This window comes from Canis lupus, chromosome 7 (assembly GCF_011100685.1).
Source record: "Canis lupus familiaris isolate Mischka breed German Shepherd chromosome 7, alternate assembly UU_Cfam_GSD_1.0, whole genome shotgun sequence".
In the NCBI taxonomy this organism is placed as follows: Eukaryota; Metazoa; Chordata; class Mammalia; order Carnivora; family Canidae; genus Canis; species Canis lupus.
Genome location: NC_049228.1, coordinates 10,691,694 through 10,710,087, shown reverse-complemented (window position 1 = coordinate 10,710,087; position 18,394 = coordinate 10,691,694). Strand labels below are relative to the sequence as shown.

At 50.0% G+C, this 18,394-nt stretch overlaps 1 protein-coding gene across 1 annotated transcript; it reads left to right on the top strand.

Annotated features, from left to right (window-relative positions):
- The first annotated feature begins 19 nt into the window (after positions 1-19).
- Positions 20-12,774, top strand: BATF3 (basic leucine zipper ATF-like transcription factor 3). The gene is made up of 3 exons (XM_038542088.1): positions 20-135; positions 3,321-3,425; positions 12,303-12,774. The coding sequence occupies exons 1-3, from the start codon at positions 46-48 to the stop codon at positions 12,486-12,488; spliced, it is 381 nt and encodes a 126-aa protein (XP_038398016.1). The 5' UTR covers positions 20-45; the 3' UTR covers positions 12,489-12,774.
- The last annotated feature ends 5,620 nt before the right edge of the window (positions 12,775-18,394 follow it).

Sequence of the window (18,394 nt, the reverse complement as noted above, 5' to 3'; positions counted from 1 at the left end):
AGGCTGCGCGGCGGGCGGGCGGGCCGGGCCGGAGGAGCGCCCGGCATGTCGCAAGTGCTCCCGGCGGCCGGCAGCGTCCTGCAGAGGAGCGTCGCGGCGCCCGGGAGCCAGCCGCAGCCGCAGCCGCAGCCGCAGGTAGTGGAGCCGGGGCTCGGGAGGCCCGCGGGGAGCGGGGAGCGGGGCGCGGGGCGCCGAGGGCACGCGGACGTGGGGCTGGGGTTCCGGGGTGCGGCGCGGCGGGGACCGGAGACCGCAGGGGGGGGCGCGGGGAGGGTCCCCAGCTCGCTCACGGGGCCCGCGGCGTCCGGACGGCGGCCCGGCTGCTGCGCCCCGGGAGGCGGGGAGGCGGGAGGGCGCAGACGGTCCACGCTTCCCCGCACGTGGGACCCGCGCTGCCCCGCCGTCGCCATCCCTGCGCGGCGCCCGCTGCCCCCGCCCCCCGCCGGCGCGCGTGGCCCTCCCTGGGCACCGGGGTGCGCGCAGGGGACGTTCGCGCCAAGGGGCAGCTCGTGTCCCTGCACTCCAGCATCTACCGTCCGAATGGGGAACCCGGGGCCCGTCGGCCTCAGGGTGCAGGGTGGGGGCCCTGAGTAGAGCGAAACCCCTCGGCCCACTTCAGCCCCGGTGGACCCTCGGCGGCACGTGCAGCTGCGTGCTCCGGAAACAGGCGAGCTGGCCCGCGGGGATGGCCAGCGGAGCACTTCCCATCGGGCTCATTATGCGCCCCCCCTTTCCATTTCGATGCCTGGCACATCGTGTCATCAGGTGACGCTAGAGAGTCACACATTTCTGAGTTTGGACCTCGGTTACTTTAGCACACACAGGCTGAGTGGCTCTGGGCATTTTGCTTGGCTTCTTTGAGTCTCAGTTTCCCCACCGGTTAAATGAATATAATAATAACCTCTCATGGTTTTTTTTTTTTTTTATGGGGACTGATGAAGATATGCTTAATAATTTATGACTGTCTTAACACTTTGCTTCCCGCTTTTTGTTTTGCTTAAATGTTACTGCTGGGTTATCAGGTTGTGGCCATATGGATTGGTGGTAAATCCAGTTTTTTTTTTTTTTTTTTTTTTTTTTTATTTATTCATGGGAGACAGACAGAGAGAGAGAGGCAGAGACACAGGCAGAGGGAGAAGCAGGCTCCATGCAGGGAGCCTGACGTGGGACTCGACCCTGGGTCTCCAGGATCACACCCTGGGCCGAAGGCGGTGCTAAACCACTGAGCCACCTGGGCTTCCCGTAAATCCAGTTTTGAGTGTCCACTCTCAGAGGGCAGGATGCAGGTTGTTTTCTTGTGTCCTATGACTTTTTGATTGTGAACGAAGAGGCATGATTTGGTGACAAGCACTATGGGAGACTCAAAAACTAGCAACCTCTACAGAGGTTACTAAGGGCATACTCTGTCCTGGGAGCTTTAGGATAAAAATCTTATTTTATCCTATGCTAGTCCTAAGCATTAGGCCGTTAGAATGATTGCTGCAGAGATGACTGATCAGTTGTTCAGGGCATGCATCTCCAGTCCTAAACCAGTGCCTGGCACATGGCAGGTACTCAGCTAATACTTCTTGAAAGAATGAATGACTCGCATTTACAATAAATGAGAAAGTTGAGCATTCGGAAAAATTAACCCATTTCCCCCTGGCTATACTGACAGTAAGAGAAAAAACTGGGGGCTATGTATTTCTAAAGCTAAAGTTCTGTGCTGTACATCACATTTTATCCCTATGGTGTTCTGGTTATGTTAACCAAGACTTCTTTGCCTTTAAAAAACTACATTTTAACACCTTGTGCCAGTCCCTTAAGCATTACTTCCAGACCACATCCATTTGCTGTATTACTTTTATATATGTTATTTATTTGTCTCCTTCTATAGACTTACGTTCCTCCACATACTGAAAATTCCTTACCCATCAGAACTTGGGGAGAAGATATGTGCCTCTTCTATTTGGAATACAACACCAGGGATCCCTGGGTGGCGCAGCGCTTTGGCGCCTACCTTTGGCCCAGGGCGCGATCTTGGAGACCTGGGATCAAATCCCACGTCGAGCTCCCCGTGCATGGAGCCTGCTTCTCCCTCTGCCTGTCTCTGCCTCTCTCTCTCTCTCTCTCTGTGACTATTATAAATAAATAAAAATTTAAAAAAAAGAATACAAGACCAGATAAAATAACTGAAATTACTCATTATTTCATATTATTAATATTTGCTTTCCATTAATATTAATACTTAAGTAGCTTTCCTGTATTTGTATCTTACTAACCTCTTGGTATTTATTTATTTATTTATTTATTTTTAAAGATTTTATTTATTTATTCATGAGAGAAGCAGAGATACAGGCAGAGGGAGAAGCAGGCTCCCCGCGGGAAGCCCGATGTCAGACTCGATCTCAGGACCCGGGATCACACCCTGAGCCAAAGGCAGACGTTCAACCACTGAGTCACCCAGGCATCCCGACCTCTTGCCTCTTAAACTATCTCTTTAAAACAGGATACCCCCTCCTCACCCCTTTGGTACCTTCTCACAGGATTCTGGAAAACAAATACTCTACTTCTCCATGTTTTTCTATGACTGAAATGTTTTTACCTTGGTAGGTACATTTTTTTTTTAGCCTGCCTGTTTCAGAACACTTGAAAGATTCAACTAGGCTTGGTTAAATCTCATATAAAGCTGAGAGCTTTCAAGACACCTCATCAGTTTGCTTTCTGATTCACTCTGACCCGTGAAACAAAATGTCCATCATGCATTGTTCAAATGAGGTGGTGTTTAAGATCATTGGATGTGTTGGTAGAGTTGTGTGTTTGCAGTTAGTTATAAGCGTAATATTTGCACGCGGCATCAAAAGTACCTGTTTGTGTGTGGTGGCATAAGTCCTGGCACACAGCAAGTTCCAGATAGCACATGCCTTCTGCCTTCCTTGTTCTCAGATGGACGTTGACACCGCACCTCTTCCAGGCACACACCCTGTGGGGTAGAGGTTTATGAACGTTGGTTTGGAGTCCAACAGACCTGAGTTCCACTTCCCATTTACCCACTTACAAGCTGTGATACCTGGGCAAGTTCCTTACCCTCTCTGAGTTTCTTATCCTCATCTTTTAAATGGCAGTCACACCACACATTTCTGAGGGTGCTCATGGGTATTAACACGTAAGGCCAGCCCAACACGTGGGGAGTGCTCCTGAACTGCTGTCCCTCCCATGAAGAAACAAGCGCTGGCCCTGATTGCAAATAAAATAGTGAAGCCAAGCGATGCTGAGGAAAGAGGGCAGAAGAGGGTCAAGGAAGGGGCCAGACAATGCACCTAACCAGACGTTTCCCCCAGAGTCCCGAGGATGATGATCGGAAGGTCCGAAGGAGAGAAAAAAACAGAGTTGCTGCTCAGAGAAGTCGGAAGAAGCAGACCCAGAAGGCTGACAAACTCCACGAGGTGAGCCTGTGGTTGGGGCAGAGCCACATGAGGGCCCCCCCGGAGAGGAGCCATCCTCCGCTCTCGCACTGTGGTGGCGGCCCCAAGGTCATGTCCTGGTCGCCACCAATTTGGACACTCACATCTCATTTCACTGTGTCCTTCCAGCCCAGTGTTGGGATTCTTCACTCACTGACATCTTTCTCCCTCATCCAGTGGTTGTTTCTCACTCTCAAGTTCCTTTTGTAAGTCAAAACAGAATAAAACAAAACCTCCTCTCCATCTCAATTCTTTTTCAAGCTACTGCCCCATTGATTTTCTTTCCTTCCTCCCTTTCCAACTCCTTCAAGAGATCCTGCTGTTTCCACTGGCCTCAGTGCCGTTTACTCCCCGGTCCTCTCTGCTGGCCTCTCTGCTGCCCTTCCCCACCCATGCACGTATGCATGCACCCATACCCACGAACACACACGTGCACCCACGTACACACACACCTATGCATGCAACCCACATGTACATGTACATACCCCCCACATACACGTGTGTGCACATGGCACACAGCCATGCACACATCCACATGTACACTCACATACCCACACATGCACATGTGCACAGCCATGCACATACACCCACACACGTACACGTGCAGGCACACACATGCACACACACGTACATGACCATACGTGAGTACACATGTGCGCACACACACCCCCTTCCTATGGAAGCTGCTCCTGCAGAGGTCGCTAGTGCCCTGGCACTGTCTGGTCCAGGGGCTTCTTTCTAGGCTCATCAGCCATCACATCACTTTGCTGAAACATTCGACACCACTGACCCTCCCCTTCCTGAGACGTTCTTTCAAGGTCTTCAGCTTCTAAAAGACCACATTTCTCGCTTGTCCCTTTTAACCAACACACCAAACTTCTCAGTTTCTTTTGCTACCTTCTTCCTCTGTCAGTTTTCTGCAATGTTGGTGTTGACCAGGCATTCAGACTCTGCCCTTTAGCCTTTCCACCCTGGAAGATTTGATCTATGAACCTGTTCTCTCAGCATTAGCTCCCCACATTGATTACTCCATGCAAGACCTCCATTCCGGGGCCTTCACCCCATATCTCCAGCGTCTGCTTAGATGTTGCCAAATGGGTCTGCTGCAGGCTGCTTGGATGCAGCATGGTGGTGATATGTGTTTCTTCTGAGACTCTTTCTTCTGTCTTCACACTGAGTTAATGGAGCTCGCCCCCTTTCTCATCACCCACATCAGGAACCTGGGATTTATCCTAAACTCTTCCAATTTCTTCTACCCTTATGCATAATCCCACAAAATCTCAAAGCCAGGACATGGGAACTGCTTCATATCAGGAACTGGCCTCAGAGGCGCCCAAGGATCTGTGCCAAGAATGAGCGACAGTTCTGAACTCTCATCTTTACACAGGATGGGTGCAAGTAATTGAGGACTTAAGTTTAGCACTTCCCTGCTTGCTGTCTTGGCATAGCTTGTCTCAGCTTGTTCTGGGGGTGTTGACAGCATAGCAGGCACTGAGGTGTTACAAGGGGGAACAACAATCTCTGAAAACCCTTTCCTAATAAACTGAGAACTGGTTTAGGATGCACATTGATCCACTGATAGAAATTCAACAGTGGGCATAATTCATAAACATCAGCCTCTTTCCTTGGAAGTAGGGAGACTGGGCCCTAAAAAAGAGATAAGTGATGCACTACACTTAATTTCAGTAATTCACACAAATACTGTGGTGATGGCCAGAGAAGGTCCTTCCCAGCCTGTATTGGTCCGGTAAACTTTCCCTAGAAGAGTTGGAATGTCCTTTGCTTCCTTTCTTCCTTCTCCTTGATCCTGAAGCAGTCCGGGTTTTAGCCTCATGTTACTAAAAAATCCCAGAGGGCACTTGTGGCTCAGTTAGCACTTGGCCCTGCGTTCAGACCCCGTCTGCCCTTCCCCTCAGGAAGCTTCTCATCGAAGCCAGGTGCATTAATATAAGAAAACACTAGGGGACACTCAGTTGTAAGTCCGAAGTGATTATGTGTGTAGTGGTGGCTAAATGACATAGATAACACACATGTGTTATCCATAACACACACGTGTTCCTTCCATGGAGTGAGGGCGAGTAGATTCATTCCACTAATATTTGTTAGCACCACTGTAGGCAGGGCCTTGCTGCTGGATCACAAAGAGAGGGAGTAAGCTCTCATTCCTATTATTGGAAGCATAGGAGTTTTTGAGGCAAGTATATGGTCTCCTATGAACTCTAATGAATTCTGACCAATTTGGTGGCTTAAAACAATGCAGGTTTATTATCTTACAATTTTGGAAGTCAGTTGTCTGGAATGGGTCTCATGGGGCTAAAATCAGGGTGTCAGGAGGGCTGCATTCCTTTCAGAGGCTCCGGAGAATAATCAGTTTCCTTGCCTTTTCTGGCTTCTAGAGGCTTCTGTGTTCCCTGGCGTGTGGTCCCCTTTCCATCTTCAAAGCCAGCACTGGCTAGTTAAGCCTTTGTCAAGCTGCACTACTCTGACATTGTTCCATTGTCACATCTCCTTTGACTCTTGACTTCTTCTTTCACTTTTTTTTTTAAAAAGATTTTATTTATTCATTCATGAGAGACACACAGAGAGAGGCAGAGGGAGAAGCAAGCTCCATACAGGGAGCCCTATGTGGGACTCTATCCCGGGACTCCGGGATCATGCCCTGAGCCCAAGCAGACCCCCAACCACTGGACCACCCAGCTGTCTTCTTTCACTTGTAAGGACCCTTGTGATTACATTGGGTTCATCCACATGATCCAGGATAATCTCCCCACGTTCAGATTCTTAACTTAATCACATCTGCAAGTTTTTTTGTTTGTTTGTTTTTGCCACATAAGGTAGCATATTCACAGGTTCCAGAGGTTGGATGTAGACATCTTTGGGAAGCCCTTACTCTGCCTACATAAGAAGGTAGCAGAAATACTACAGTGTCAAAAAAAGATGAGTTTCTCTCAGTATCTGTCATTGTTGGATTTGATACCCAAATGAGCCAGATGCCTGGGGAAGTTAGGGGTAGCACCACATTTACTCCTGCCTCATTCCTCTTAGAACTGTGGTAGGGGACCCTTCTGTAGGGTTCCTAGCTTCTCTTGGGGTCCATACACTGTGTCACATGACCAATTATGCCAGGTGCTCTTTTGGGAAATGGGGCTAATTGATCTGAAACCCAGTCCCTCCATGGGAGAACATTCCCTTCTCTGCCTCGATGGAGCCAGAAGAGTATATCAAGTTTACCCACCACTGACCGATCACCTTGTCAAGGCCAATCTTTTTTTTTTTTTTTTTTTTGTCAAGGCCAATCTTGAAGAAACACAGCTTCAAGGAGGCCAGGACAGTGACTCCATCCATATATAGACCCCAAAGCTGTAGTCCACACTTTTCCGGTCACTAGCTACATACTAGTGTTATTGGTCACATGGAGGTGTGGGGGCGCAGGTGGCTGGTTCAGGAAAATGGAAATGCAGCCCAGTCCTACTGTAGAAGGGGAATGTCCTCTCTGGACCCAAGGGTAGCACATGAATAATAGCTCTGCTGTTTTTTGTTTCATTTTGTTTTGTTTTAAATATTTTTTTATTTATTCATGAGAGACACAGAGAGAGGCAGAGGGAGAAGCAGTCTCCTCGCAGGGAGCCTGATGTGGGACTCGATCCCGGATCCTGGGATCACACCCTGAGTGGAAGGCAGATGCTCAACTGCTGAGCCACCCAGGCGTCCCAATAGCTCTGCTGTTAATTCCTCATCTCTTTCCAGGGAGGGCATCACAGTAATGGGGATCTATGTTCTGCAGGGTTAACGTAGGAAAAAAAGTAAATATAGTTTAAAAAAAAAAGTATTTTTTTTAAACTTTGAAAAAAAATCTACGTATTGAGGGTGGAGTGTCAGGTTTAAAAATGTGGTGAATAGTTTTACTGTGCTCCAGTGAGTGACCCTAGCATGCTGCTCTGGGTCCTTGGAGAAAAGCCCTTCAGGCCCCCTCGGGTTCCAGGCCACATCAAGGATGGGGAAAGTGAGAGCCACACACAGGTCTCAGATACCTCCTCAAAGCTGGGTTCAGGCCCGCTCTCTAGGAGACACTAACAGGTGCAGAAAGCTTCCTCCCAGTAGCCATGGCTGCCTGCCAGTCCCTGGGGAGATTAGCCTATGAAAAGGGCTTTAGGGCTGCCTGGGTGGCTCAGCGGTTTAGCGCCCCCTTCAGCCCAGGGTGTGATCCTGGAGTCCCGGGATCGAGTCCCACGTCGGACTCCCTGTGTGGAGCCTGCTTCTCCCTCTGCCTATGTCTCTGCCTCTCTCTCTCTCTCTCTCTCTCTCTCATGAATAAATAAATAAAATCTTTTAAAAAAGAGAAAAAGCAAAGGGCTTTACTCAGCCCATGGTCTGTCCCATCCTGTGGAGCAGCTGTTGCTGCATATCTCAGAGTAACTCCAGGTCTCTATTTGTCTTTCTCGAGTACCACAGAGGGGACTATTTAGGGCTTGTTTAGAATTCCCACCATTCTGTCCTGCCCCACCTCGTCCATTCACCTTGAGCCTCTCCTACCTCTCCCACCCTGAGAAACCTCCTCCAGTCCCAGCTCCTAGAAGCTTCTGGGCCACCCTCACCCTCCTCCCAATTCTCCATCTCGGTTGTTGGGGGGGGCGGGGAGGGACAGTCCGGCACTGGGCAGGCCGTGCCCGAGAGGTTGGGGCCACTCTTCGGTGTGAGTTTTCCCCTCGGGGAGGTGATTGCTGGAAGCCCGACCGTGGTGCCGAGAAGCTGTTCCTAATGTGCGTCTGTGTACCTCAGCGCTCACTGTGGCTTTTCAAATCATCCTGTCAAGGCGCCTACACCTCTTATGGGGATTTCAGCCCCTATTCATCTCTGAACACTAGGCACACGCCTGAGTCCACATCCACAAATAGGGACCCGAGTGAACAGTCCAGCTTTCTACAAGAGGCTGAAAGGTGTCTCAGAAGTGGGTCAGACAGGTTCGAGCCGGGCACCCCAAGGTGTAAGACTGAGAAAGAACGTTGAGTCAGAAAAGGAAGGCAGCGATGCCATCCTCAGGAACCCTAAATGTCACCAACTGACGGATTTCTTGGGCAGTTTGGTTGTGGTCTGTGTTGTCACAGTTTCTTCAGATGTTACATATTCTAAGAGAACGCTTCATTCGTGTCGTCCTCCCTTGGTTCAGAAACTGATGATGACACCCAATTTCTAGAGCCCTCCCGGATGACACAATTTTTCTGCTGGGAAGGACAGCAGCTTCGGGCTTGGGAAGAGGCTTATTGTAAAATCCTGAGCGCCGACAGCCCTTTGCTGCTGGTAACCACCACGGGGAAATTTGGGGCCAGGCACTGCCAAGTGAAAGCAGAATTGCTTCCTTGGTCAGGGGTTGCCATTGACCTTGAAATCAGGTTCCAAGTCTGCATGACCTTGGAAAAGTCACCGCGCCGCTCAGAGTTTCACTTTCTTCTCTTGTGAAAGGGGTCTGTGTGTGGCTGTGCCCTCCTGATGGCCTTTCCCGCCCCCTCATTTCCTTTCTGCCTTTGCTTTCATCTCTGGTCCCTGGTACCCACATCAGCTTGTGTGCAGATGTGTCATCCTGGATCCTGGATACCCCCAGACAGCCCCTTATTCCCCAATCAGCCTCTTAGACACCCAAGCCAGGCTTTCTTAGCTTCGGCACTATTGACATTTGGGGCCAGATAATTCCTTGTTTGGGGAGAGGGCCGTCCTGTGCTGTGTAGGATGTTGAGCAGCCTCCCTGGCCTCTACCCACTCAATGCAGTAGGATCGACAGTTGTGACAACCTAGCTGTCCCTGGACAGTGCACATGTCCCCTGGGGACTGCCAGATTTGCTCCAGATGAGAATCGCTGCCCAGACAGCTTAATTTCTGAGGCCAAACTGGGCTATGCAATGATTTTACCACCACCAGGTCTCTGCGGGTGACCATGTCCTGGCTAATGCCAGGGGAGGCAGCAAACCTCCAAACCTCATGGGGCCAAAGATGTGAAAATCAGCAAGATTTGAGCTAAACTGATCATATCTTTGGAAAAAAACAACAACAACAACAAAGGGCCTCATGTTCTTACTTATTTTTCTTGGGTGTCAAGCCCAGGTACCTGTGTCCCCTCAGCTCCATTCCATCTGCCCCAGCGCCTCCTTTTGTTTTTGTTGAGCTGTTCTCACCTGAAGATCTTGACTACTTCTCTGGTTTTTATTCCCTCAGCTCAATGAAAGTCCTTTAGCAGGTTTATGAGTAAAAGTCCAATCCCAGAAGAGAAAGTCCCTGCAGAGAAGGCAGATGAGGGGCCTGTTGGGCTGGGGCTCGGGGGAAGCAGTGGTCCCTCAGGAAGACTTTAAGCAGCGTGGCCCCTCATGGCTTCCAGAGATAAAGCTCCGAAGCTCACAGCATCCTGCCACAAAATTCAATAAATCCAGAAGGGCAGTTTGAAATATTTTGCCACAAAAAGAGACTTTCCTGTTTTTTTGGAATCTAGTTAAAATGTTAGCTCATTGGAACCATTGGTATCTATTCTCCATTTTATTTGGAGGTGAAGAACATTTCCAGCTGCGTGTATGTGTGCGTACACGCACATGCATGTGTGTACACGTGCCCCACAGAGCTGCAGCCTGTCACCCCCCTGCTGCATGCAGGCTTCCCGAGATGACTATCCGTGTCTTCCCATCTGCACTCTCCCTCGCCCACGGAGGGCTTGTTGCTGCGCCGTAGATGGAATTTGGCCTTCAGAACTAGAGCTTGTCTGAGACCAGAGGAGAGTGTGAGGAGTTGGGGCTGGCAGGAGAGCTGAAGGCAGAATGGGGCCTGTGCGCTAGTGAAGCCAGACTGACCCTGGACAGCCTGCAGGGAAAAGGGGTGCGGCTTGCTGCCTTGGAGAGTATTCCAGACCACCCTGAGGGCCCACCTGGGGAAGACTCAGATGGCCTCTGTGTGCAGTCCCTCTGGTGCCTAGAGCTGGGGAGGGAAGGAAGTGGGTGAGAGAAGGAGCCAGAGGAGTCACTGGGCAGTGGCCCAATAGGTAGCTACAGGAAAGGGTAGCAGAGGCTCCTAGCTGCTATACATTTCTGATCTTTGGGGCGTGCTCTTACTTAGTATGAGTAAGATTGAATATAATACATGATTGAATAGAACACATAATGAGGGATGCAGTTTCATTAGGTGCTGTGGCCAGGGAAGCCGTCCTGGAGGTGATGGGCTTGAGTTGGGCTCACACAGAAAAGGAGGAAGGTGTAGTCCAGTGGAGCAGGACAGCATTTGCAAAGAGGCAGAGTTGAGAATTTGTGTGTGCCATAGAGGCCTGTAAAAAAAATCAGACTTTTAAAAGTTATTTATTAAAATTTACTAGCAAGAGACAAGATGTGATGGATAATAGTAAGATTGGGTCCCCACCTCAGGAAATGCACGGTAAACAAAATTGCAGCAAGATTTAAATAAGATTGTCAGGCTTGAGATGATCTCTCTTGGCATGCCCTAGAGCTCTGCCATTGGTCAAGTGTTGTAGAACTTACCAGTGACTTGGAGGAACAAAAGGGAAGACCTACTTATCAAGTTAATGGGCAGCTTATAGCTGTGTAGTATCATGATCCATGAGCTGCGTAGTGTCATGATCCATGAGCTGACACATTAAGATTCAGAAAGATTTTGCTAGGCTGGAAGGGTGGACAGGGTGAAAGTCAAGAGAAATGGATGTAGAACCTACCCTTCATCTCTAGAACATCAGTCATCGTCCAAATTTAGACGAGAGAAGCAGCAGAAGCAGACAGAGCTTGCACTTCTCTGCAAGCTTAGGGAGAATCCCCAGAGTGTGGTGGCTGCAGACTGGGGTCCAACCCTGGAGCAGGCCACCTCCATGCATACCCCTGGCATGAACAAGCCGTCCCCAGAATCATGCACTGCATTCTGGGAATGACCCTTTTTCAGAGATCCTGGCAGACTAGAGTGTGGCTCAGGATGACCTCCAGGAGGGCAGGAGGGCCAAAAGTCCCAAAACCCAAGGAACTCAGGAGACCTGAGACAGTTGAGCTCAGAGCATACCTAAGGGGAAGTGGTATGTGGCTGTCTCCTAATATTTCAAGAACTAAGAACTACGATGTTGAAGAAGTATTGAATTTACTCTGTGTGGTTCCCTAAGGTGGAACCAAGCCCAATAGGTGGGTTTGAAGGAGAGAGAGAGAGATTTTGTATCAGTGCAAAGAGCAGCTTTCTAATAGAGCCGCCCAGAAATGGCAGGGACTGTCCTTTGAAGAAGAAAGTGCCCAGCACAGGTTGGATGTCTGGTTTCTGCATTGTGTGGGTTGGGCTGAGGGGGTCTCTCTGAGCCCCTCCAGGTCTACGCCTCTGCAGACTCTGATATAGTAGAGACTTCAAGGATGAGCGTTGGGGCGAAGCCAAGGCAAGGGATATTTTCATCCATTTACTCATGCAGTCGGCAAACCTGTATTAGGTTCTGGGCACTGTTCTGGGTGCTGAGGCCACAGCAGTGACCCCAACGGAGATCGGAGATCGTCAGAAAGCAGCTCAGCAGCTGGGGGAGGGGAGGGGAGTTGCGCAGGAACTTTCAGGAGTGACACAGTTCTCTTGACCAACGTTAACATTTGCCCAAACTCACTGAATTACACCCTTAAGACAGGTGTATTTTGCTTGCTGAAAATCATATCTTCATAAAGTCGATTCAAAAAGCAAAGCCTGCCCTCCCTCTCATCGTGGTGGGAGGAGAGAAATGATAAGCAAGGGAACAAACGAGCAGGGGTGGTGGCAGGGGGCGCAGTTGGCGGGAAGGCTGACCTGGGGAGGAGGTGGGCACGCCGGGAGGGAATGTGGTTGCAGAAGGCACCCCACTCCTTCTGTGTCCCTGTCCAGGAGTATGAGTGCCTGGAGCAAGAGAACACCGTGCTGCGGAGAGAGATTGGGAAGCTGACGGAGGAGCTGAAGCACCTGAGCGAGGCGCTGAAGGAGCACGAGAAGACGTGCCCACTGCTGCTGTGCCCCATGAACTTTATGCCGGTGCCACGGCCGGACCCTGTGGCCGGCTGCCTGCCCCGGTGAAGCCCAAGCACCGTCCTCCTCTGCCGAGGGAGGTAGCCTTGGTCTTTTTCACACCTGGGAGGAGGAGGGCTCCCTCCGTGGCTGGGTCCAGGGGGACCTGCGGCCGGGTCACCGCCTCGGAGCTCCTGGCTGTGTCCCCAGCAGACGCCTTGCAGGGCCCTGAGTGGATCCGGGCAGGGAGGCCACCCTCAGGAGTCACCTCCGCCCACTTTGGCAGCTAGTAGGTTCCAGTTGTGCAGAATTATCTCCTCTAGAATTTGGATAATAAAGATGGTTATGATCTCTCCTTTTGCCAAGTTCTTGGAATTTAAAAATACAATATATCTCCTGGTCCCAGAGGAGGGCACCTTCTATCTCTTAAGGCTGTTTGGTGGCCCTGGGTCTTGCTTTCCCTTCCTGGTCATCTTCCCCATGGCTGTAACTGTGCTCAGTGCAGGGGGCACCTTTGGGGGTGCCAAAGCCGGTGGGACTTCTTGACACCCCCGCTGGGTCAGCAAGGGATGGTCATGCTGGGCATGACTCGTGCTTGTCTTCTGCTTTGGGTAGCCTTCCATCTTGGTCAGCACCCCCACCCATGCTGGACCGTCATAGAAAATGTTCTATCCCAGGCTGGTTTTCCTGTCTGCTCTCCTGGATCACCTCCCCATTCCATTCCAAGTGGCACAGGATCAGAAGACAGTTTTACTTTAGATTAGTCTGAATCACAATGCAATGGGGGAAATCTGTCCCCTAGTTTAAAAAAACAAATATTTTGGCAGATGAGGAGAGCAATTTCCTTTCAAAAGTCCCGTCTAACTATTATTTCAGGAAAAGCAGAACCAAGACAAATTGAAGGTGGCCCCAGCGAGAAAAGCAAAATGGTAGAGGACTCCCCATCCTCTTCCAATTCTCTTTTTCCGTGGACCAAGGGACTTGTGGAGGGCGGAGCCATGTCATCATAAAGGGCACAAGAAATGGGAACAAAGGAAAATGCTTGGTTGTAAATGTAGATGGTTGAAAAAGAAGAAAGTGAGACAAGAAAGAGAACACAGCCCCTCCCAGGGGTGACCAACTTGCTGACTTCATACAAATATTCATATCGGCTACGCCTCATGGGCCTTCCTTTGCTAGGCGAGGAAGTATCTCTTTCCCCCCAGACCTCTTTTTACACAGGCTGAAGGCTGCAAGATTTCCCTGGTCAGAGGCATTGGAAGTCTGCCGTTAAAGACCTGGGCTGCTGCCCCCTGGCAAAACCAGGCTGAAGCTTCCTGAATACACCTATTTCAGGAATGATGGCATTTCTTAGTAAGAGAGACTTTAGAAATCATCCAGCCTGATCCATTCACTTTTGCAGGCGAGGGGCTCAGATGCAATGAGGGAAAGGCCTTGCCCAAGGTCCCCCCATGAGCAAGGAGCAGAACCAGGTTGGAACCCCAGATGGTCCTACATGACTCCTGATCCGCTGCAGAGGTGATGGAGTCAGGCTACAGTCAGGACCTGGGGTCTAAACGTGGCATGACCTTGCGTCAACACCTCACAGGGCTGGCCAGGACTGCCACGGTCCAGGCGATGAGCCTGTTCATGAGGGGCAGACTCAGAGCCAAGGTCCCAGGGGCCGAAGCGGCTGTGAGTTGGAACACACAGAGTGTGTGCCTTGTACCCGCAGACGGTTTGAAGCTGCCAGTCTTTCAACTCCAGCACTTTCTGTCCCTGCAGGGAACACCTGAGGTTCTGACAGGATCTGAGCCTGAGCCTACAACAGTACTTCGGTGCTCTCCCGGCTTGCACATTCCTTCAGCCCAGCGGTACTGACCCCCCGATCCACTCTGACCCCTTCTGGCACTGCTGTTTCGCTGGCTGCCCCCCACTCTCCTGCTAACCCTGGGGTGTCTATGCCTGCTGGCCTCCCTGGCCTGAATCCCCTGGCTCCCAATAACACAATATGATAATTCAGAGACCCGTCTCCTTCCATTGAGTTGCTCTGTGCTCCCAAGGCCTTGGGGTCCTCTACTCTGGTTGGGAGACTCAGGACAAGGGGCCCAGGGAGGACGGTGGGGAGCAGTTCTATCTCAGAAGTGACAGTGTCTCGTTTCCGCCCACAGTCTGTGGCCAGACCTCAGTCACACGGCCTCACTGAGCTATAAGGGACACTGGGGATTGAAATTGAGCCATGTCCTCAGAGAGCTGAAACTGTCCCCCCCCTCGCTGAAACTGCCCCCTTGCAGGTCACCAATAAGCTCTGGGTGCCAAATGTAGTGGACATATCTCAGGTCTTATCTTCCTTTCGTTCCCTAAATTAAGATGCTAGCTTCTGCATTCCTTTCTGTCTCTCTACCTGCTGCTTCACAGTATAAAGGGACTCCTCTTCTTGGGGCCTCCATCTCCATCTGTCCCTAAACTGGTAATTCCCTAAACCGATAATACGCAGAACGAGGGCAGGTATATCCAGCTGCCCTGCCCCATGTCTCGGAGAGAACATTGTACGAACATCTCCCACTCAACACGTTGTTCACAGCTGTACTCGTGATCTCGTCTTCCCTTCAAAGACGCTTCTCAATCTGTTTTTACCTGTTCAACAGAGGACTCTGTTACCCACCTGGCATGATAGTTGAAACCTCTGTGTCCCCAGGGCAATTCACCAAGCCCGCCATTTGTGCCTCCTAAATACCCCCAGATCCAGTCACTTTGCTCCGATGTGCTAATTGCTTTACCTGCTAACAAGGCCTGGATTCACACCAGCTGCTAAACACAGGGGGCTTCCTCCCTGAGTTGCGTATTCACTGAGGTGGAGCTGCCCCCACTTTTGATGTCAGAGCAGTAAGTTTGGAGTCAAGGAGCCCAAACTAGGGAACCCCAGGGTCATGAGCCATGGTGCTGGGGGGTCCCCTCCAGGATAACTGACTATTGTGACAAGAGTTCTGAAAACCAGACGTTCACTGAGCTTGGCTGCTAAGTATGTCCTTATCAACCTCCCTGTACCATCAGGGGTGTCTCAGCTCCCCAGCTCCTACCCTGAAGAAGCAAAATTTCTGTATGAACTTGAGCAACTATTGTATTATTCCAGGAGGGACAAGGGAAGTAGATAAGTTGCTGGGGATTAGATTTACTTGGTTGTCTTCCCCCTGCTGCTGTGTGCACGACCTAGCACCCCACGTCTGAATGGAGTCACCATTACCGAGTGACTCTTTGTTGGGCTGAGGGGGATGGGAGAGAGGCTGAGAAAGGCCCTTCAGCATAGAAAGTGTCAGAGGGAGGAAACCCTTCCTTCACACCCACGCGGCCACACCACTTCCTGTCCGCAATCCCTCCCTGTGTTGCACCAGCCCAGCCTGGGGTTTCCATCACTGAATCAGGCCCCAGTTTTGGCCCCAAACCTTGGTTGAAGTGATGACACTAACGGACAGGAAAGCAAGAGACCCAAAAGCCCCTCTCTTCTTTCCCATCAATGCTAGGGTTTCCACAGTCCGGGTGTACTTACCAGCGCTGTGAGTTCTGTCCCGGCAGAAGGGAGAAGAAAAGGGGAGGCCCTGCATCTCACTGACACATCTTCCCTCCTGCGATATCCAGGAAGTCCTGGCAGGGTCATCTGTGTCACAGCAAGAAGGCTCGTAAACAAAAGCCAGGGAACAGGAAGAAGGATGAATGGAGAAGAGGAAGGGGAGAGGCAGGAAGGGCAGGAGAAAAAGAGGGAGAGGGAAAGAAGGAAGGAGGAATGGGAGACGGGGTGGGGATCCTGAGCTCTGAACCTAAAGCATCCCTGCTGCTGAGTCCCTAGGGGGGACGTGCCTCTGGAAGCCCCCTCAGTAATGGCATGTAACCCGAAGGCTGAGAGTGGAGCTGGCCAAGGTCGAAGTATCTGCAAACTACCCCATACTTGGAGCCAAGGGAACTTTCCTGGATGATGCATTTGGAAAATGACCTTCCCGATGAGATTGCCCCCACTTATCTATCTTGGAACAAAGGAGATGGACGTGTTCACTTCTGCTGCCATGGGCGTCATCACCGTTAGCGTGACCCACACTGAAAGTCTGTATTTAGCAGGTGCCGATGCACTCGGTGTGGCACGCTTGAAGAACTCGTGTCCTAAATCTGGAGCTGTGTTCAGGGTACAGCCTGGCCCTGGAGGCAGCTCACCTGCTCTTTTGGGTGTTCTAGCGTGACCTTTTTGGGTCCGATATGTTCAAGAAGATCAGAAATGTCATCGTAGATCAGACCAAAAGCCGCTGGCCTAGAATTCCGACCACAATGCTGAGGAAAGTGCGAGGGACAGTCCAGTGTTTGCATTCTAAGACACCACCCTGAAAGGCCAGAGATGTAACTGGAACTTCCCTGATTTTCCTTAATAACCTACTACATATCTATCCATCCATTATCAAGACCCTTCTCGAACGGGTTTCTCAGTTGCCTTGTGCGGGGCATCGGCTTCTGTTCTGCCCTGAAACCACCCTCTGCTCTGTCTGAATCTGCTGTCCCTCATTCCTGGACAGAACAAGTGAGCTTGCCCAGGGCCTGGAAAGCAGCACTGTTTCCCGAGCATCTCGACATCCATGGAGCTTCCTTGGAGTCTTTCCTCCAGACCAACAGCAAGGCAAAAAAAAAAAAAAAAAAAAGTACCCTCCCAAATGTCACAAACCCACAGAAGGCTCAATTTGCCAGGCAGTACTTTCTGAAATTGAGAAAATAAGAGAGTTGGAGAAACACCAGTGGGGGCCTGCATCCTGAGGTAAGAGAATGGAAAGAACCAGTGAATGTACCTTGCAGTAGTTCTTGAACTATTGCAGTGAATTTGCTAATTATTAATGTTACCTTAACTTTACTAGTAATTAATTACTCACTCTAATAATCAATTTATTATACCAAACCAATACATTTATTTATAGAATTAATAAAATACTTATTCAAGAATAAAACTATTAATGATTAGTTGTTACTAATTTATGAATTAGCTATTGTTTAAACGATCAGTAGTTAAGTGTCCATTGTGTGTGCGCGCGTGGGGGGGTTGCTTTACCAGGACTAGCAAGGGACAGACACCTCCCAAGACACACACACACACACACACACACACACACACACACCCCTTAGAGGACCGCCTTATCACATAACTTCTGAAGTCTCACCTTTAGACCTGTTTCAGTTTGAGGAGAGGAGACCTAGTAATTTTCTCCATCTGGTCTGAACAGGGAACACTCTTGCTTAAACCGTAAACAACCAAAGGACAGGGATCGTGTTATTTATCCATATATCCCTGGTTGCTTAACGCGGTGCCTAGCACATGGTAGGTACTAAAAATATCCGTCCGAGTGACTGATAGAATGAATGGCCAGTCCTTCTCTCTTGTCCTCATTCTATTTAAGCCCTCACCCCCACTCCACACCCCCATCATTTAGTATTACTTCATTTGTGATGTGAATTTCTCAGGGTTATTTCCCCATTTAAGGGCATGGACCTAACCTACTTCCTTTGTTCCTATAATTCTTCATCTGGTTCAGTTTGCCTGTTTTAAATTAGGGATTCCTGTAAGTCAGCAGTGAAGTTGCTTCATAAAGATCTTGTAACAATAATGTTGAAAGCACAATAGGTTGATGACGATAGAGGTGGAGGTGTGGGGCTGAAAACACAGGAAAACAAGCCTCTTGGTTAGTTTTTTCAATTTTATTTAAACACTGAAAATAGTTACTGTATTATTATTTGTTCTACAACACTATTATTTAAGTCTTTAATGTTTGCGTAGGCGTACTTGGCTTATCATGTATACACACAGAGGAGGTGGACGCACGAATCCCCACGGGCTCTGGCCCGGAGGGGGAAAAAGAAAGAACTTGAACTCATCGGTCATGTGGGGGAAAAGTTCAAGGGAAAACTATGTATTGTCTAGAGGACATTCCTCAGGTTATCTAATTCTAGTCTTCCACTGCCTGAGCCAT

Excerpts from the sequence above, each read along its gene's own strand:
- BATF3 (XM_038542088.1), top strand. The coding sequence starts at position 46 with ATGTCGCAAGTGCTCCCGGCGGCCGGCAGCGTCCTGCAGAGGAGCGTC. Across the intron at positions 136-3,320 it reads AGCCGCAGCCGCAGCCGCAG|AGTCCCGAGGATGATGATCG; the intron begins GTAGTGGAGCCG and ends CGTTTCCCCCAG. Across the intron at positions 3,426-12,302 it reads AGGCTGACAAACTCCACGAG|GAGTATGAGTGCCTGGAGCA; the intron begins GTGAGCCTGTGG and ends GTCCCTGTCCAG.